This window comes from Setaria italica, chromosome II, assembly GCF_000263155.2.
Source record: "Setaria italica strain Yugu1 chromosome II, Setaria_italica_v2.0, whole genome shotgun sequence".
In the NCBI taxonomy this organism is placed as follows: Eukaryota; Viridiplantae; Streptophyta; class Magnoliopsida; order Poales; family Poaceae; genus Setaria; species Setaria italica.
In genome coordinates, this window is record NC_028451.1 from 48,891,158 (window position 1) to 48,911,384 (window position 20,227).

The window sequence follows — 20,227 nt, forward strand, 5'->3', positions numbered from 1 at the left end:
TGAATTGAATTGAATTATTATGGCCCGGGGTACGGTCGCTAGCTACTGTTTTCTCAGCTATAGATATCCTGATCGATAGGAATGGATCTCCACTCGCCAAAGTTGCGACAAGGACATGGGCGTTGCGTGTGTGGAAAAAAATGCGCAGGGCTTGTGGCGGGCACGAGTCTTCTAGGTAGCTGCTAGGATCACACAATTTTTAATTTGCTTCGATGGGAGTTCATGCGCGCTCCAATCGAATCGGTTCCATTATTGTATTCCTCGAAAACGACCTGCATTTCTACTGCTACCAGGCCTGTAATAATAGTGCGCGAGCAAACCAATTCCTGTCCAAATATAATGTGCCACTGGGTGTGGTGCTTGCGATTGTTTTCGGCAACTTCTCCCGTCCATCTCTTTTTTAATTTACCCGACCCGGCCTAGATCATACTCCCTCTGTTTTTCTTTATATGACGTTCCCATAAAATTTTTTTTTTGCCATTTCATTTCCCACTGACGAAATGTTAGGATTTAGCTAGGATTTGCCTTGGCAAGATGATGTATGTGCTGCTACTGCTTGCTGTTGCTATCCCGGATCATATCCTAGTGCATAGGATAACAGCACGATACTATCGAAACTGATTCGAGCATTGAGGGCACCACATTCACACCCAAAAAATCGAGGGACATGCACTACTCTGGCAGCAGGCATCACCTAATTTCCAAACAAGGTCACATGACATAACAGTTGTTGGAACTATTTGTAGATGATAGGGACCACAACTCTCTGTACATGCCTTGTCTTGTAACCAAACAGTGGCGCGCGCGCACACACAAGGTATCACAACAATTGTTGTCCAAGAGAAAATGGCTTGAGGGAAACAAAGTCCTCCCATGCATCCGCCACCAGTCATTCTATTGCCCCATTGTTGGTCAAAATACAAAGCAGACGACAGTGCTTCCAAGTTTCTCTCAGCTCAACAGTACAAACAGGATGCCAATGAAATCGATGAAAGGTCAAAGCAGCACAATAGCTTTTTAGAACGGTTCACATCGTGCTAAAGTTTATTTCTTCGGCTTCTTTACGTGGCGCGATCAAGAAAGACTCTGCAAACTACCTAGCAAAGCAAGCTAATCCAAACGCGCGTGTGAAAACGGACAGGGAGCTAGGCATCCAAGTCCAGTCCAGCTGGAGCAACCAAACAAGACGATCCTGGTGGTAGAGGATATTATATTGTTCTGCAGGCGTCATCAGGTAAAATAAAATATTTACCGAAACTCTTTCCCTTTCGCAGTTTTCACATGGTTCTGCTTAATATAGGAAATCATTCTGATACAACATTTGACAGCTACATGTAAAAGCATTTTTACCAGTAAACACGTATTATTGGCCTTGTAGCTTTATGTCAACATCAGCATCGCATGACACTGCTGCAGAGATGCAAATGGGCTTACTTTGTATAGCCCTAGTCTAACCAGAAGGGAACTCCCAAGCTATCAGCTACACTGCTACAGAGATGTATATCAATGATATTTAACAGTCTATACAAGTATGACTACTGGGGCTTAGAGCTTCTTGTTACAAGAACAGAATGAAAACCCAAGAGCAACGAGTGAAGCAATACTCTTCTGGTTGGGTTAAGCACTGATCTCGGCACTCACGAAAGCAATACCCAAAGGATTATTTTGTTCTGTGCATAGGAACCAATCAATATCATTGCATATTGTTTTTTGACTTCCTAAAAACAATTTGAGCAAAGGCCAACCGTATCAACTTGATCTGCAAAATAACTTGACATCAGATTCCTCACTCAACTATAAGGACATCAAAATGTACAAAGGGAAGCATTTCGGTATGATGTATTTCAGTCTAAAACTCAATAGCTCAGAACACCCAGACAAAGAATAGCATGTCCCAAAGCACAAATACGTACTTTGCACAACATATCATTTTCTGGTCCCACCAGTATTTGGATTTTACACTGTTGTTACTCCAAACTCAAATCGAAGAAGTAATAACCCATCCAGGAATTACTTGCACACTTAAAGTCACACAAAGGACAGATAATTTTTATAATAAATAAAAAGGCAACCTCATGACATAAAAATACTTACCAAACTAGATATCTTAGTGAAGTTTAAGGTCAAAGCTTCATGATCCAGTACAGCATCATTAGGTGATTGTGATGTGTCAACATTCGTTTCCATATCCTTGATGTTCCCAGGATTAGTTGCACAGTACTTCTGCAGCCACCTATCAGTCTCCCAGATTATATGCATAATGCTCTCCCTCGCAGCATACTGGTGCCGCTCAAATGGGAGAATCACCAAACGGCATGGCACCCCATGACCTTTCAAGGCATCATAAAATTGGCTTGACTACAGAATTATGCAAAGACTTTAGTTCCAGAATAGCAACTGAAGCTGGAGGAAAAACAAAACGTTCAGTACTAATACCCCAGAAGCTACTGTTGCTACCTGCATTGCTGTAGTTACTTTGCTGTCATCTTCTCCGTGAATCAGTAGAATTGGTTTCTTGATTTTGTTAGCTGACATGAAGGGACTCATCTTAATATAGGTATCGGTAGCCTCCCATAGCGTCCTCATCTCTTTCTTCAATAAAAAAACATAGACAAATCAAAAGGCAACATAAACTTGTTCAGCTTAGATAAAGGATGCATTATGCAGTTAGGTCAGGCACCTGAAAGCCAAATGGAGTCAGTGTCCTGTTGTAAGCTCCAGAGCGAGCAATTCCACAGCAAAACAGATGAGGGGCGTGTGCTAAGAGGTTAGCAGTCATAAACGCACCATATGAATGACCACCCACGGCGATTTTGTCAGGATGAGCAACCTGAAGAAGATAGTTTATATGCTTAGAAGTCTCCATAAGCAGCATGAAGCATAATACTTTTTACAATGGACCACAACTTCATATTCGCATGCTAATTACTTCCAAAAGACTCTAAAAGGAGGGGACTGAAATAAATATCAAGCATGGTAGGAAAACAAGTGGAACCAGATAAGCGCAATAAGTATGTGTGAGTCAGAAATGTTTGCATAAATATAAAAGCAGGAAAAAAAATATTACCCCTCTTCTTACAATTTCATTTACTGCTGCTTCCGCACTAGCAACTAGTTGCTCTATGTACCTAGAAAAAACAATGAAGTTTCACAACTCGATCAAAGTAGGATGCAATAGCATTATGTCTAGTACTTTAATGCTTTGCTAGGGAAAAAATAAACAAAGATAAGTTTCAACAGGATGAGCATGTGATTAATGAGTATTTGACAATTAACTCATTTTGCAAAAAATGAAGCTCCAGATGTCCAAATAACAGAGCAGTATAATCATATTGTTATCTTCTATATTAACAAGCATAACACTACCTATCATTTCCCTCTTGGTTTCCTTCACCAATGATAGGGATTGTTGGGTCAGCAAGAATAGCAAACCTGTAGGATGCACCAAATATAAGCTTATCAGATAAACGAATTCAACATATTGCAAAGCAAAACAAAAGTATAAATAACTCAATAACATCAAGCAAGGCATATTGTACCCTCTAGCTAACCAAAGAAGAGGAAAGTTGTTGCTAATGCGTGCAAATTTGTTTGGTGATCGACGGACTTGCCCGGCCGCCTCTTTGCTTTTAAATTCTCCAGGATAAGACCAAATGAGACATGGGAGAGGCCCATCTTCTGACGGACTATAGCCTGGAGGCAGATACAATGTAGCAGTAAGTTTAACACCATCCTTCCGCTGGTATCTGATTATTTCTTTCTGCAACAGTGCCAGTTGAGGATATGGATGTGGGTAATTTGTAATCTGGACTTGCTTCTTGTTTGGCCAAATCTTGATATAATACTGGGTGATTTCTCTTCTTGACTCTTTAGACACAAGTAACTTTAGTTGATCAAGCTGCACTTCACATTTAGGATGGTATGATATAAGTGCAAGGATAGATTCATAGTATTTTTCTTTGTCACTTTCCCATATCCGCTCCTTTTCTCCAGTATTTCTGTAAGGAAATAAGTACCGCCCCATGTTATGTTAATCGACTTCAAAGGAATAGAAAATTGGACATGAGATGTGCAACTTCAATGCTTGATGGAGAAAAACATACACATCGAAAAGATCAAGAAATGGGGTGCTTCCTTTTGGTGTGGCACCCCTTCCCTTCAGTAAGATGTAGCTTCCTTCACAGTTTCTCTTAATTCTTGCAATGACAGTAGTACCTGCCGGAGTTCTGCACATCACTGGAGATCCTGGATTTGAGTAGGCGTCTTCTGAAGACCTTTCAAATAATAACCGACGTCTATGATTTTTGAGGTCAGGTGATATAACCCATGTTCTTGTTATTCGTGTCTTGTACCAATATTCATAGACCAGCGCAAACGATCCATAGCACCAGTAGGTCTTTCTGTAGATTTGACAACCAAAACGATGGTTGTAGCAGCAAGGGCATGAGCAAGTCAATAAAGTATATGTATGTTATTTTTTAGGACAGGAACCTAATCAACTAGGCTAAATTCTTCATATTTCACAGCCTAAATATTTCATGGTAAAATTCAAATTTTCTGCAAGAGCATATAGGCCGAGCTAAATCCATGTTGCATGTGAGCATCACTGCGTAGAGGAAGGGTTAGCCCCCCAGTAATTTGGTACCTGCATCGAAGGTCAAGTTTAAGCAAGACTTGAGGCTTTTCACCATCCAAAGGTTCGGCATGTTCCATGTAAACTATATCACGTGGCGATACTTCAATGTTTGCGTCTCCTCCATCTTGTGCCTCCACCCTTCCAAAATACGATATGTTGATTTCAGAAAATAATGATGGTACCCAGAAACAATTAATTATGTACATGATTGATTAGGTACTGTCGATAGTATTATAATAGGTCAAAAATATATGGTCACATTCGTAAGACGCTGATTCTGTTATATATAAAGAGTGGAAAAACTCATGGTTCACCTTCACACAATCACCATTAAGGTATAAGGATTTGGAAGATAACTCCAAATGCAACAAAGTAAAATAGATTTGTGCTATAAATACCACAAAGCCGAGTTTGGTTAGTTTGGCTTGCCAGAATTTAAGATAGAAGCAATCTACTGCAGTAAAGCTGCATCATCAATTGAAATATTAAGCTTACCAAAATAATGTTGAAGGCATATCAGGCCTCCACCTGATTAAACGCTTTCCCTTACGGACACTATTAGCTGCAACAGGAATATCTTCCGCAAGGGGCAAATCACAAACTTCACGGACAAATCTACCTTCAACTGTCCACAGCTCAACCTTTTTGGGGAACCTTTTATATGAAACTATAGAAGAATAAGGTCGGTGCACAGAAGTAAGGATCAAATATTTCCCATCTGGTGAAGGATCAAGAGAAATGTATATAGCAGGAAGGGCAATCATTTTCACTGTCCCATCTAAGGTAACCAATACTATCTGAGAGGTTGCATAGTAATCAAACAATTCTTCTTCATGCAGATCTTTCAGCATTTCTTTTGTGGATCTCATCTGAATGATGTTTCTCTGCTCATTAGACCGGATCCTTGGACCAAAAGGAACCAACGGCTTCGTAGGTGGATCTCCACGTGATGAAGGAATAGTGCAAACCAACAAAGACGATTCGTTCACCCATACATATCTGAAAAGTATCAGAATAAGAACGGGGATTTATGGGCGAAAAAAAGAACAGAAAAAACAGACCGTCTGGAAAGTTATTGGTACTCACAGCTCGAAAACAGCATTTAACATGATGTCTGCTGATTTGAAAAGAGGTCTAGCTTTTCCAGATTCTGCATCAGCAATCCACAATGCTAAATTGCTGCCATTGTCCACCTACTCAGATGCATCAAGCCATCAAGTAGACAATAGAATCATCAACCACGTAACCACTCAAAAAGTGCTCTTGTTTCATCATACTCTAAAGCATCAACTTATCACCTCATCTTCATAGCGCACAGTGAATGCCACGTGCTGACCATCTGGTGACCTGAAATTCAGAATTATAGAAGAAGTCACAATTTTATTTGATCTAGGAACAGAGAACATGATTAGGGAATAAAAAACAGCATGCTGTAACTCTTTTGCATACTAAAATAACGAATCTTTGAATTATGATGGGAAAGTTACCATCCTACAAAATTAATCTTTGCATTATCATTGTATCCGTTAACCGCTTTCTCTGGACCCAAAGTTCCATCATCCATCAGCAAATGGATACTGATCCCAGTATAAAAGGACCTACAAAAGACAGGTGCAAATTAACTGAAGCAAAGTTATTAGCACATATTCTCACAAAATCCTATAATTTCCACCACTTACATTCGACTCCTTGTGTTAGAACTTGGATCAATCCGTATACCAGCAAGTATTTTATCAGGTTTAGCAAGGTCTGACAATGGAGGCATAGCTCTACGTTTTAGAAACATGATCCTATCTCGGCGAGGGGAGATATAATAACTGGGAGTCGGTGGCACATCAACAATCTCTTGGATTTCCTTTGGAGGGAGACGATATCCGAGATCTGTGGACAGCACATCGTGTTAAAACTAGAAATTAGTTCTGCAGATTATACCTTAGAACCAACGTGACTTTGAACGGATGAGCCACGGACAGAACTTTGACAAGTTCGCCTACTTCCGATTAGCCAGAATCCAAGCAGGCCAGCACTGTTAATCCACTCGAAACCAGTGAAGGAAACGTTCAACTGAACAGTACCCATACGAACAGAGGTAAGGGGCCCTTTCAGCATGCGAATCAACAAAATCCCCAATATCTACCAGATTATACATCGGCAAAATTTACAGTTCTTTCTCAACCAAGGCATGATAATGATCAATTAAAGCTCGGGTTTTTTCAACAACAGGCAGAGACCCACCTCCATCGTCTTCCTCCAGAGCAGGGCCCGAGAAGGAACCGGCGGCGAACTCTGCCGTCGCGAGGCCGATGCGCCTGGCAATCCTCCGACGAGGCAAAAGGCGCAGAGGCGTATGGGTACGGAATGGAGCCGAGTAAGATGGTCCGGCGATGAAATTGGCGCGGGAGAAGCACATGCGCTGGTCAAATCTCGGAAGCAGCATGGAATAAGCGATTTTTCGAACTGTCCCCTTCTCTCCTCTGGCGGCCACGGGGATGAACGAGTCCGCCGGCGCGCGCGATTGTTTTACCTCCCTCCGGCGGCCTCTGCTGTCCCTGTGGTCTGTGGAATGGACAAGTCTTTGAGGAGAGCTTGGGAAACACTGGTAGCCTTTGGATCGTGTTCAGTGTTTTTGTTCTTCCTTACGGATAATATCGGCGAAGATCGCGACTTCCGTAGAATAACGAGACATCAACCTCGTAAAATACCATTAAGAGATGGTTTGTACGTACCTGTCGATACATGTTTGATACTAATTAGGAGTATTAAATATAATCTAATTACAAAACTAATTGCACAGATGGAGTCTAATTCACAAGATGAATCTATTAAGTCTAATTAGTTCATCTAATTAGTTCATGATTTGACAATATGTTGCTACAGTAACCATTTGCTAATTATGGATTAATTAGGCTTAATAGATTTGTCTCGCGAATTAGTAAACATTCTGCAGTTAGTTTTATAATTAGCTCATATTTAATCTTCCTAATTAGCATTCGAACATCCAAGGTGATCCTCCGTACTTGTATCCAAACGGCCCTAAAAGATGCAAATGTTAACTGAACCTTGCACTCCGTCACATTTTTCCAACAAAAACTTATTTTTGACACTTTTCAGCACATAATACGAACGTGGAATGACATTTCTACCCTTGGCTTGAGGAGCAAAAGAAAATCCAGTACCAGGCGCTATCCTATCCGATATCCACACAGACGTGACTCGTTGCCCTCCCCTCGCACAATCCCGTCGCGGCGTCGCCCTCCCCTTCTCTCCGACCGGCGGCGCCGACCCTCCCAGCACTGCGACGCCGCCCCTCCCAGCTGCGAAGATGGAGTCCTTGGTGGCGAACTTGGTGGCCCAGGCCAGCACGATGTTCTCGTTCTTCCCCGTGAAGTAGTTGAGCACGAAGCAGATCAGGAAGCTAACGCAGGCGATCTCGACGGAGAAGGCACGCAGGAGCTCCGCCGGCGTCCTCTTCGGGGCTGGCGCCGCCTCGGCCGCCGCCTCCACGGAGGGATCTGATGGGGCGGCCTCGGCCGGCGCGGCGGAGTCGTCGGAGGAGATCGCCTCCGGCACGGGGATGCCCTCGAACTCGTCCTCGTCCCAGAGATCGAGCGCCAGGGTGGGGTTCGAGGGCGTGGGCGCGGCGGGGTTAGGGTTCGGCGCCGAAGTCATCGTGACGGGAGGGGAAGGCGAGGAGGTGGAGAGGGAGATGGGCGGAGGGGGCGAGAGGTCGACGCCGTCGAGCCCCTCCTCGTCATCGTAAGCATCGACGCCGCCAGCCGTGGAGGGGAGGTCGTCGGAGTCGAAGCCCTCGAAGTTGGCGGCGAGGGAGAAAGTGAGGTTGAGGGCGAGGAGCAGGAGGAGTAGGAGGGCTGCGCGCGGCGGCCGGAGCCCGATCCAGCTCGGCGCTGCCATGGCCGATGAGGTGTTCTGGGGAAGATGGAGGGGCATTTTTGTCTAACAGATTCGATTTTCAGTTGAGGTCTGCACCTCTCAAATTGGTATTTTCAGTTGAGGTCTGTACCTTTCAGTGGTATTTTACGGTATCAATATCTTTCAATGATATGTTATAGAAATCGACCAATTTTTTCAAATAATTTTACGGTATTTTACGGAGTGAATGTCTTTCAATAATATTTTATAGAAGTCGACCAATTTTTTCAAATAAAAATGACAAGCTGGAGTAGACAATGCTGGTATGAATTATGATCAAGCTCTATCTTCTTTAACGGATCTAGTTTTCCTAGACGGGTAATCCTCTTCATCAGATCTTCATCCCGATAGTACTATGGTTTTATTCCTCTCCTCTTCTAACGAAGCACTATGAAAAGAGTATGTTTATATAGTGATAACTTTTCGAAAAATATTTACATCTACCCGAAATGATAGCGAAGACGAGGTTGGATGTAGAGATGAATGATGTACCAGAGAAGCTAAGAACAATTCTAACACCCGTCGTCCCACCTCCTGGAGAGAAACGCAAAAAATTACTCCAACCGAGCTCTCATCCGCTTCCTAACTTTGAAACCTCTCATCCAGTGTCCTCGACCTTCTTCCATATGTAGGAGTTTCTGCTCCGACTTCTCATCCGAGAGGGAGGCGCAATCATTAAGCTTCCCGCGCCGCCGCAGACTTCCCCTCTCCTGATCCGCAACTGTAGACAGAGCACCACCGCGAGGTTCGATGCTTTGCAGCCCTAGCCATGCGCGCCATTGCTGGTACCACACGTCATCGCTAGGCCCTGCGGTGCTCCAAGCAACAAGCTTGTGCTCTGCACGCCACGCGCACAGCTCTGCAGTGCATTGATGTGTGAATCGAATACAACAAGATACCGCTGCCAATCGTCAAAATTAGCCACCAAAACCACACATCCCAAAAAATGATTAGTCCCCCACTAATTTACCTCCATGCAATTCCATTTTGATGGTCACCACTACCATTTGATCCAGTAGTGCTGCCGGTGATAAACATAAAGATATAAATATGAAGAGTTTGTTGGAGTTCATTGTTAAATAGGATTGAGAAATTTAACGAGAGACTCTCGTTTGGGTGAAATGGGAGTCCAAAAATAGGAGGAGAGTTGGAGTTGTTCTATGATTTCTAGTACGCTCCACTTATTCTACGCCAAGCACCCAATCATAATCATACTTTTTAGAAAAAAGATAGCAGTTAGTGGACCTTTATAAATATTTTTGTTCCATGTAATTGTACACAAATTAATAATTAGCTCATCTAAATCATTATATTATTTGTGGTTAAAATAATATTAAACTCGCACAAATACAATTGATTATAATAATTTAGAGGGTCATCATAAAAAATCCACTTATTTTCCTTTTCAAGAAAATGATTGGCTCAACCGTATTTTTCAAATGCTTTTCTATTATTCATATCATTATTGGTAAAATTTAATGCCTATTTTTTTTATTCCTTCAGTAAGAACGTGATTAACAACCACTTTGGTGGAGCTCCGACCTAGTCTGGCTCACCCTGCCACGCACAGGAGCCGGAGCCGGAGCCGGCGGCGCCAAACGAGCCCTAAATTCGAGGGTTTTAGAAGGGTTCGGTAGCTTCGTTCCCTCGCCGCCGGCTCGCCCTCCTCCCTTTCTTCCTCCCCAAACCAAAACACCGGACCGTAGTGGAAAGGCCGCGACTTCTCTCTACTGCCCCGTCGGAAACCCTAGAATCACGCCGCAAAACCTCCCGCATCTCCCATGCTGCGCGCGGCGGCGGCGGCAGCCGCCGTCTTCCCGGCGCGGTTCGCCGCCGCACCGGCCGTGGCGGCGGCGGAGGACCTCAGGTCCCCGCTGCTCAGGGTCCTGGGGACGCTGAGGGGCGGCCGTGGCTCGGTGTTGTTGGGGAGGAGGGCGCGGTTCTGCTCCAACTCCTCCGCGAGCGACTCTGAGGCGGCGGCGGCCGAGGCGGAGGCGAAGGCCGAGGATGCGACCGTTGCGGAGGGGGAGGCGGACGGCAAGGCGTCCTCCGCCATCGTGCCCACCAACCCCAAGATCGAGGACTGCCTCTCGGTACGCGCTCTGTCCGTCTGGGTCAGAGTCACTTGCTTAGTTGCTTTTGCAGCAGCCATTCGCCTGGAAATGTGCAATTAGATTCTGTATCTTGGGTTGAGCGCCAGATTGATTCGGACGCAAATGAACCACTAACTCAGTGCTTCAGTAGTGTGCTGCATTTGATAGCAGAGCCGTTGCTCAATCTGAGCAATGGAATAACTTTGGATTGCAAGTTTGTGCTAAAATTTACAATACAGCTTGAATGCACCGGGATAAATACCAGACCTCCTTTGGTCTGAACCAAACAGGCTTAGTCTGTTTCATATATTTTTCTAGTTCGGCAGAGCTGTGCAGAGAGATCATTATATAGACAGCCAGTATTGAGGGCTTTTATTGAGTCTGCTGGTGTGACAGAGAGGATTGCAAAGGTTTCGCTTGCACAATTACATGAACTGTATTAATGAAGTTATGATGAGAATTGCGTAGAACACCTCCAATTTGGGAGGAAAATCATATATCGTGTGAGAAACCCAAGTAGCTAAAATGGCTTGCATTTTTTAGGATGCAAATTAAACATGTTGGGACTGATTATTATTTTTTGTTATAGTATCAGAGGTTTATTATACATTTTAACTTCATCTTTAGTGTGGCTGAAGCTGAGTAAATGCCATCATTTTATGAAATATGGGTTCAGTAGGGTCATTCTTAAAGCATTAAAGGGCCTTGCTCTCTTCCACCAAATGGATATGCTGTGTTGCCCCCCCTTTAGACCTCTTATATCCTAGAAACCACTGTTGTTTATCTGTTGAAGCGAATTGTGAATATATTCTTCTCGATATCGAACTTCAAAGTGGTAGCACAAAAATCTGTTAAGTGGACTGTTGATGTGTGTTTATATCTTATGATTTGATTCTGCCAGTCATGACCTTCTGTCACTGTCATGCTCACTTGTTCAAATAGGTTGTAGCATTACCTCTTCCACATCGACCACTCTTTCCTGGATTTTACATGCCGGTCTATGTAAAGGTATGTTGCTCTATCTGGAGTTTGTGAAACGAGTTTCATAACTTTCTTAATGCATGACTTCATCGTTTCCCTGCAAAATGATGTGCTGTTTCCTCTTCTTTGAAAATACCCCAGGACCAAAAGCTGTTGCAAGCCTTAATAGAAAATCGCAAAAGATCAGCTTCGTATGCTGGTGCCTTTCTTGTGAAAGATGAAGAAGGTACTGACCCTAATATTGTGACTGGTTCAGATTCAGAGAAAAGCATTGATGATCTGAAAGGGAAAGACTTGCTTAAGCGTCTTCACGAAGTTGGGACGCTTGCTCAGGTAAATTGAATATTTTCAAAATATCGAAGAATTGTGTTTCCCCCGTCTTGTAAAGTGTTCTGTGTAATTAGTTTCCGTTATTTACTTATTTTATTTCTGTAGATTACAAGCATTCAGGGGGATCAGGTAGTGCTACTTGGTCACCGGCGATTACGGATAACTGAGATGGTAAGATACTTCAGATTGCATGCCATTCAACTCCTGTGGGTATAAGTTCATTTGTTTCATCAATATGCGAAAAATTGCAGGTCGAAGAGGATCCACTAACAGTTAAAGTTGACCATCTAAAGGTAGTTCCATTCATCTTTGCTCATGCTTGCTTCTGTATTTCATACATATGCTATCAGTAAATTATCATCTTCTGTTTAAACATGATTTCACCATGAACCCAGTGTAGGATTTCTATGTTTTTCTTTGGAATATACTTTGCAATGTCTTATTTAAGTTGCGCTTTGCAGGAAAATCCCTATAACAAGGATGACGATGTTATAAAAGCTACTTCATTCGAAGTTATATCAACTTTACGGGAAGTTCTAAGGGCAAGTTCCCTTTGGAAGGATCATGTGCAAACCTACACACAGGTCAGACTTTTTAATTTTTTTTCCTTTCGCATTTGATTTTTTAATCATTTGCTTGAAGTTGGAATTGTTGCAAGATGAGATAACTTTTCAAGCTTGTTGCAATTGGTGATTTGTTTTTTGTTCTGTAAAATGATCCAGTATTAGGCAGGGTGTGCATAATATAACCACATTGATGATATGCATTTCTATTTTTCTGGACCGATCATATAACCAATATGTTTGTTTAGTTTCCTTGATGATATGCATTTCTATTTTTCTGGATGCCATTGGATTTCATATTAACAACTGGGAATTTTGAACTCCATCGCTCTATTTCAGCACATTGGTGATTTTAACTACCCAAGGTTAGCAGACTTTGGTGCTGCTATCTCTGGTGCCAACAAGTTGCTTTGCCAGGAGGTGCTTGAGGAATTAGATGTAAGAAAATTTTGCTTAAACTCCTCTCTTTTTAAATGTTTCCTTGTGTGCTTTGTCCATCTAGGGCCATCAGCCTTTCTAAATCTACTTGTCATAATTTGGAATTATCAGTTTAACATTTTCATAAAATTTAGCAGAAGATTATTGTATTGTGTTTTGTTCACTCTTACTTGCTTGGCTTGTTTGTTAAGCATCGGTGGCCAGTCATAACTATTAATTCCTCGGCTAGAGGATTCTTGTTCCAAAGCAACCAAAAGAGCATGAGAAGTATTGCAGAAAATGAATTTTGGAATACAACGGTCATCTATATTGTCTTGAAGATCGCATTCTGTTCTGAATGCATTCCTAACGAAAGTTTTGAATTATTCATCTGCTGCTGGAGTTTATTATCTGCTTCATCCATCTTTTATTTTTTGGGGGTTCTCTGAGCCATCTTTTACGCATCTGGAACAGGTATATAAGCGTTTGAAGTTGACTCTTGAGTTAGTGAAAAAGGAAATGGAGATTAGTAAGTTGCAGGTAATTCATTTTCTTATTTTCCAGTCTTTGCTATCATGTTCCGTCCGATCTTCTTGGTATTTAATATGCTTCCATTTCAGCAATCCATAGCAAAAGCAATTGAAGAAAAGATTAGTGGAGATCAGCGGCGTTACTTATTGAACGAGCAACTTAAGGCGATCAAGAAGGTACTTTCATTACTTTCTGCTGGTCCTATCAGGCTACCTATGTTCCTTAAATGTTGATGATCAAATTAATACTGCTGTAGAAAAGCCTGATACCAATAATACCTGACTGTGTATGTCATGTATACAGGAGCTGGGCTTGGAGACTGATGACAAAACAGCACTGTCTGGTTTGTTTTTGAACTATGATACTTATGAGCTTTGGATATGCTTTTATCAGCCATATAGCTACACAATTGCCACGGACTATTCAAATTGACTTATTGGTTATGCGTTGCAGCAAAATTTAGGGAACGCATAGAATCAAAGAAGGACAAGTGTCCTCCTCATGTTCTTCAAGTCATTGAAGAAGAGCTTACCAAGCTTCAGCTTTTGGAAGCCAGTTCTAGTGAGTTCAATGTAACTCGTAATTATTTGGACTGGCTGACAGTATTGCCATGGGGAAATTATAGGTTTGTATTTATCTACCTTTCCTTGAGAAATCTGTAGTATGCTTGTGCCTCATTAGTGTTTATCCTTCCGTTGCAGTGATGAAAACTTCGATGTCCACCATGCTCAGAAAATTCTTGATGAAGACCATTATGGTTTGAGTGATGTGAAAGAGAGAATACTGGAATTCATAGCAGTTGGGAAGTTAAGAGGGACTTCACAAGGTTTGATACATACAGATCATTTCCTGATTTTTCTATTGTATTGAGCTTGTAAAGAAGTTTAAGTATTGTTCTGCTTGCATTAATGCATCCTCAACTGTGTCATAATGAAAAAATGGCATTGAGTTTTCACAATTCTGTTTCATTCAGCATAACTGTTATGTGCTTAGATTGGTTGGAGGGGGAGAGAGAGGGTTGCGGCATTCACAGGGGCTTGCGGTACTATTCACATGAGCATTGCTCCATCGATTCCAAAATGTAAGGTGTTTTAGTTTTGTCCCAAGTCAAGCTTGTCTACCTTTGACTAAGTTTATAGAAGAATGAATCCACAATACATATTTTCTATAAACTTGGTCAAAGTTAGAGAAGTTTGACTTAGGACAAAACTAATACCCCTTATGTTTTGCGATGGAGTAACCACGTGTTGACTTGGCTTTAGATTTATTGGGATACTCCTTAATCTACTTACTCTAGAAGGGTGTGGCCCCTGGCTAGGGCTGGGAGGGATGGATGGATTTCCCTTCTATCTTAACCTGAACCATAAAGGGTGCAGGAGGGAAGGGGATTTATAGAGGAGGCTTGGCTTGGCATGATCCTCCACTTCCTAACTTATCAAGATACTTGCCTAACAAATAGAGGGATACTTCTTAATCTACTTACTCTTGAAGCGCCAACAGGCAAGATCATATAGCACACCATGGTCTCTAAGGGTGTGTTTGGTTCGGAGATAACGCGGGACGGGACTATCCCGTCCCAGTTTTTTTAGGATGGGATCATCCCATCTCGTGTTTGGTTGAATGGGATGAGTCCGTCCCAATTTTTTGTTTGGTTGGAGAGATTGAGAGTGAGGGATGGATGAGGATTTTAACACCGTTAGCAGTGGACCCTAAACATTTTCCTCAGCCCCACCTGTCATCCACCTTTTCCCTTTATTAATTTCTCCTTCCAACCTTATCTCCTCAACCGCATAGCTGTTGGCTGCCATTGTTGAGCTCGAGGCCTTGCTCTGCTCGCCGAGCTCGGCCATGCCGCGCCAAGCAGGGCTGCCCCACCCCCCAGGACAGGCTCCGTCGGAGGCGGGCCTGGCAACGCCGTCCCCGGGATGGCTCCGCCGGCGGCAGTCCTGGCAGCGCCGCCCGTCGGGATGGCTCTGCCTGCGGCGGCCCTGGCCGTCCCGCCCCCTGAGATGGCTCCGCGGGCGGCGGCCTGCTGCCCCGAGGCTGACCTCCTCTACCCCGCCTCCACCGCCGACAGCCTCTGCAGCGCCTTCCCCTGCCTGTCGCCCTTGGCCCGTGCCGCCGCTTGCTCGTCGTGGCGTCGCCGGCCAGCCTCCTCCAGCGCCCACGCGCTCGAGCAGCTGAGACGGAGAACCACGGCGCCTTTGGGGACGAAGTGGGACGCCCCCGTCCGCTTGTTTTGGAAGGATGGGGGTGTCCCGCATCTGGAGGGAATATCCCCTTCTGGGGATGGACTCATCCCTCGTGTCTCCGAACCAAACGTGAGACGAACTGGGATCATCCCGTTCCATCCCACTTCGTCCCACCAACCAAACACACCCTAAATTTGATGTCTTGGGTTCCTCACTGCCCATCTGTAGTTCTTCTAACCATAATTCTATTTATCTTTTACAACAGGCAAGATCATATGTCTTTCTGGGCCACCTGGAGTTGGTAAAACCAGTATTGGTCGTTCAATTGCACGTGCACTCAACCGTCAATTCTACAGGTTTTCTGTTGGAGGTTTGGCTGACGTGGCAGAAATCAAGGTACATAGCAAATATTCCTGATATGTCTTGTACAGATGCATGTGTTTTATTTTCTACTACAAACCCAGAGTTGTGTAAGTAACTTGTCAACAACCTTAGGGTCATCGACGCACGTATGTTGGTGCAATGCCAGGAAAGATGGTGCAATGTCTTAAATCAGTTGGGACAGCAAATCCTCTAGTTTTGATAGATGAGATTGACAAGGTACTCCTAACTACTGGTTATGGTCCATTTGGTCTTATGTTGCTTGAATGCTAAATTGCTAATAACAGCTTGCATGCATTATACTTGCATAATGGCCTGTGATGGAACTTTGACACAGGACGCACTTTAACAGTTATTTTATTAGCCAATGTGACAACTCTGTGCATGCTTCATGAATGCTAATGTACTTGTCTGGCTGTCAGCTTGGGAGGGGGCATTCTGGCGATCCAGCTAGTGCATTGTTGGAACTTCTCGACCCTGAGCAGAATGTTAATTTCTTAGATCACTACCTCGATGTCCCTATTGACCTATCTAAGGTTAGTTCCTTGATCCCTCAAGAGTTTTGCCTATTTGACTGTATGTGTGTGGTTGGCTTTACAATTTAACCTTTTCGCCATGTTAGCTTTTTAAAAATAATTGAGGTGATATTTTTCTTTTGAAGTACATACCCAAAGCTTAATAGTAAGAGATTGATAATTGCCATCACCGTCTCGTAATCTTGTATTCTCATGGCGCTTGCTGCAATCATTGGGTATACGTTGTTGGTTATTGTGCTATCACATCATTCACGTCAATGGTGCTACGTGCTAGTGTGCTACAGTAAGTTGTGGTCTTAGTGTGCTATGTCAATGGTGCAATATTCTTAGTATTATGTTCTGTTTTATATGATGAGATTTTTGACAGTAGGATGGTCTTCGGTTCAGCTTAAGATGGTTTTCACACTATGCTCTGCCTTTCCAATCTTCTATTATTGCTGTTTTTGGAGTGTGTTCAGTTGTGCTCAACTATTTCTTTCATGCTACTTTCTGTTTGTAATATTCTTGTCATCTTCTGTAACTTTGTTTATGAAAATTAGGTTCTGTTCGTTTGCACAGCAAACGTTATAGAGATGATACCAAATCCATTGCTGGATAGGATGGAGATCATTGCAATAGCTGGATATATAACTGATGAGAAGATGCATATTGCTCGGGACTATCTAGAGAAGAATACAAGAGAGGCTTGTGGCATTAAGCCTGAACAGGTATCTTGGACACCTTCTTATAATTGTCATATCATTTAATATGCATGAGAGAGAATCATTAATTTCATAGGACATTCGTTTCTAAAAGGAACCTTGGAATTGCTTCCATGAATAAAAAAACAAACAACATAAAAGGGAAAATTTGTTGTAAATTCGATTAAAAACAAATGCCAACATGTTGTAAACTTCATGTTTGTATAATATCCATATGCTTGCACCACCTAATATATACTTGCATAGTTTCATCAGCAGTATGTGAAGTGTCCCAATAAACTTCTTGTTTCTTGTTCCACTTTATTATCAATATTGACTTAACGGTTCAGCCACGAACATGTACAGGTTGAAGTTACAGATGCAGCTCTTCTTGCCCTTATTGAAAATTACTGCCGCGAAGCTGGAGTGCGGAACCTTCAAAAGCAGATTGAGAAAATTTACCGTAAGGTGCACAAAATAACTTCATACTGATCTGACTTTTTTACCTTCAAGAAATGAAAGGTTAACTTCTCTACAAAAGAAAGTAGGGCTACAATCCTTTCTTGTTTGAATTATCTGGTATCAGTTCCTGTGTGTTTCCTATTATTATTGTGCATTAGTATTTGCTAGCGATGCTAAATTTAAAATGGCGTTGTGACATCTTCTTGCTTCTTGATGCATTTTAACATTATTTTCTGTCTGCATTCCTTGGCACACTGGAATTGGTCCCTCTGACAAAAAAAGGGTATATGTTGGCTGATTGTTGGTAGTGTTTAAGCAATCTCAAGTCATCTGTATGAAAGGTTACTGCTAGTTCAAGTCAATGCCTCCACCCATATCCTTTGCTCGCCAATATGGTCATACTCTGACCATAAATACCTTACAAACTTTTTATGTTTGCAGATAGCTCTGCAGCTTGTTCGCCAAGGGGTATCAAATGAGCCAGACCAGGAGGCTCTCATTGTCACAGCAAATGAGGAACCTAGTAGTGGTGATGGTGCCATAGCAAAAGATGAGATTTTGAAGGATTCTGCTGTGGAAGCTAATGAAGCAAATTTGGCAAAAGAAGCAGTACTTCATGAAGTGCATACAACTGAAGCAGTACTTCATGAAGTGCATACAACTGAAGCACCCAAAGAAGACAGTGTATCCGAGGTAGTGTTATGTTCTTTAGTTTTATGTTTCTTTCAAACAAAATATTGATACTTAACTTGGTACTGCCCTGTTCCCTGTTAGTATGCCGAATGGGTCCTCTATATGGTATCTTTACCCTTGGTGTATGGCAGCTGGGTATTATAAACAGGTCAAATATAATCACATAGGGTACTGAACAACACTTTTTCCTGTCTGTATACATCGTGTTGGTCTGAAAACCATGGATGTGGTTGCTAGCTCACTTAACTAACTATATGATAATCTATTTTGGACTCAGGAGAGTGTGAAACAATATTATATTACGATGTTATATGTCACCTTGTAAGAAAGTTACTGATCCCTTTATTCTGTAGGGCAAGGACACAGATGGAGCAAAAGAAGATGGGGCAGACAAGGCAATCGAGAAGGTTGTGGTTGATTCATCAAACCTTGGTGATTTTGTTGGGAAACCTGTTTTCCAGGCAGAGCGTATATATGAACAGACTCCTGTTGGAGTGGTCATGGGTTTAGCTTGGACTGCTATGGGTGGTTCTACTTTGTACGTTGAAACAACAAAAGTGGAGGAAGGGGAAGGGAAAGGTGCACTTGTGCTGACGGGGCAGCTTGGAGATGTCATGAAAGAGAGTGCTCAGATTGCGCAAACAGTTGGCAGAGCTATATTACTGGAGAAAGAGCCAGATAATCAATTTTTTGCAAAGTCGAAAGTGCACTTGCATGTTCCTGCAGGGGCCACCCCTAAGGATGGCCCTAGTGCTGGATGCACCATGATAACATCAATGCTGTCCTTAGCCATGGGAAAGCCTGTCAAGAAGGACCTTGCAATGACTGGTGAAGTAACATTAACTGGGAGAATCCTCCCAATCGGCGGGGTGCGTTTTCTCTGTATTCCCTACTCAAGCTTGCCTTTTGTATATGAAGCAAGAAAATATCACTTGTTTACAGAAAAATGTGAAGTGATTTCCTTATTTCATCTTCCGTCGTTCTTGTTGATAGGCTTAGCTTTCAGATGCTAGGTGACATCCATATGATTGTTGTGATGTTTACATCTTAAGGTGCTTGATGATTAGCAAACAGCATCTGAAAGCTAAGCCTATCAATGTTAACACCAATTCACTTCAACGCCACGGTGATACTAATACAATTTCATGAGTAGGATCACTGGATACTAAATCTTGTGCATCATGTTTGTCTCTATCAGGTAAAAGAGAAGACCATCGCTGCAAGGAGAAGTGCGATCAAGACACTCATATTTCCAGCAGCTAATAAAAGGGACTTTGATGAACTTGCTTCTAATGTGAAGGAAGGCCTCGAGGTTCATTTTGTTGACACATACGGTGAAATATATGATTTAGCTTTCCAGAGTGACGCCAGGACAGAAACAAGCTAGCAGATGAAGCTCAAGAGCCTGGGGACGGGCTGAATAGCGAAGATGTTGGCAGGCCCATTGTAACTGAGATGAGTAGAGTTAATTGACATCACGACAAATTTTTTTCACCCCATAAGACATTCAATTTAAGAAATTTTGGTTAGGTGGTTGTAGTGGCATTACAAATAAGAAAAGAAAGCAGTGTAAACCAATATACCGCACTTGTGCTATACAAAAGCACCAGGGATGCAGAGTTGTTATTTATTTATTATTTTTTGGTGTGGGAGTTTTGACATTCTTGTGGTATGTAACAGTTAGGCTCTATTGTAAAACTAGTCGTTTCGGTCCTCCTGTTCACACAGGTCATTTTGTTGTGCTAGAGGGAGGCGTAAAACTTGGATTCGAGGGCAGTTTGGTTCTGTGAATCACTGGTTCC

At 42.6% G+C, this 20,227-nt stretch overlaps 2 protein-coding genes across 5 annotated transcripts; one reads left to right on the forward strand and one right to left on the reverse strand.

The window, feature by feature from the left end:
- Window positions 1-1,232: 1,232 nt before the first annotated feature.
- Window positions 1,233-7,257, reverse strand: LOC101775214 (probable glutamyl endopeptidase, chloroplastic). 4 transcript variants are annotated; one of them, XM_012844138.2, is made up of 15 exons: window positions 6,872-7,255; window positions 6,316-6,517; window positions 6,124-6,234; window positions 5,935-5,983; window positions 5,723-5,829; window positions 5,132-5,635; window positions 4,646-4,774; window positions 4,104-4,400; window positions 3,540-3,998; window positions 3,367-3,432; window positions 3,080-3,128; window positions 2,681-2,830; window positions 2,458-2,592; window positions 2,095-2,358; window positions 1,233-1,759 (listed from the first exon to the last, which is right to left on the reverse strand). In XM_012844138.2, the coding sequence occupies exons 1-15, from the start codon at window positions 7,071-7,073 to the stop codon at window positions 1,694-1,696; spliced, it is 2,790 nt and encodes a 929-aa protein (XP_012699592.1). In that variant the 5' UTR covers window positions 7,074-7,255; the 3' UTR covers window positions 1,233-1,693. The 4 variants fall into 4 exon arrangements, 3 of the variants coding, with proteins under 3 accessions (XP_012699592.1, XP_004958766.1, XP_022680201.1); XM_004958709.3 differs by having other exon boundaries at window positions 3,068-3,128; XM_022824466.1 differs by lacking the exon at window positions 6,316-6,517 and having other exon boundaries at window positions 3,068-3,128; window positions 6,872-7,254.
- A 2,868-nt stretch (window positions 7,258-10,125) lies between these two features.
- On the forward strand, window positions 10,126-20,138 carry LOC101775616 (lon protease homolog, mitochondrial). The gene is made up of 20 exons (XM_004958710.3): window positions 10,126-10,659; window positions 11,602-11,667; window positions 11,782-11,973; window positions 12,076-12,141; window positions 12,222-12,263; window positions 12,432-12,554; window positions 12,873-12,971; window positions 13,425-13,490; window positions 13,571-13,657; window positions 13,785-13,824; window positions 13,935-14,106; window positions 14,183-14,307; window positions 15,939-16,069; window positions 16,169-16,273; window positions 16,477-16,590; window positions 17,130-17,297; window positions 17,637-17,738; window positions 18,174-18,425; window positions 18,779-19,294; window positions 19,624-20,138. Exons 1-20 carry the CDS (start codon window positions 10,348-10,350, stop codon window positions 19,810-19,812), a joined length of 2,967 nt encoding a protein of 988 aa, XP_004958767.1. The 5' UTR covers window positions 10,126-10,347; the 3' UTR covers window positions 19,813-20,138.
- Window positions 20,139-20,227: the final 89 nt, after the last annotated feature.

Excerpts from the sequence above, each read along its gene's own strand:
- LOC101775214 (XM_004958709.3), bottom strand. The coding sequence starts at position 7,073 with ATGCTGCTTCCGAGATTTGACCAGCGCATGTGCTTCTCCCGCGCCAAT. Across the intron at positions 6,518-6,871 it reads TCTGGAGGAAGACGATGGAG|ATCTCGGATATCGTCTCCCT; the intron begins GTGGGTCTCTGC and ends TGCTGTCCACAG. Across the intron at positions 5,984-6,123 it reads AAGATTAATTTTGTAGGATG|GTCACCAGATGGTCAGCACG; the intron begins GTAACTTTCCCA and ends TCTGAATTTCAG.
- LOC101775616 (XM_004958710.3), top strand. The coding sequence starts at position 10,348 with ATGCTGCGCGCGGCGGCGGCGGCAGCCGCCGTCTTCCCGGCGCGGTTC. Across the intron at positions 12,142-12,221 it reads GATTACGGATAACTGAGATG|GTCGAAGAGGATCCACTAAC; the intron begins GTAAGATACTTC and ends GAAAAATTGCAG. Across the intron at positions 13,825-13,934 it reads TGACAAAACAGCACTGTCTG|CAAAATTTAGGGAACGCATA; the intron begins GTTTGTTTTTGA and ends TATGCGTTGCAG.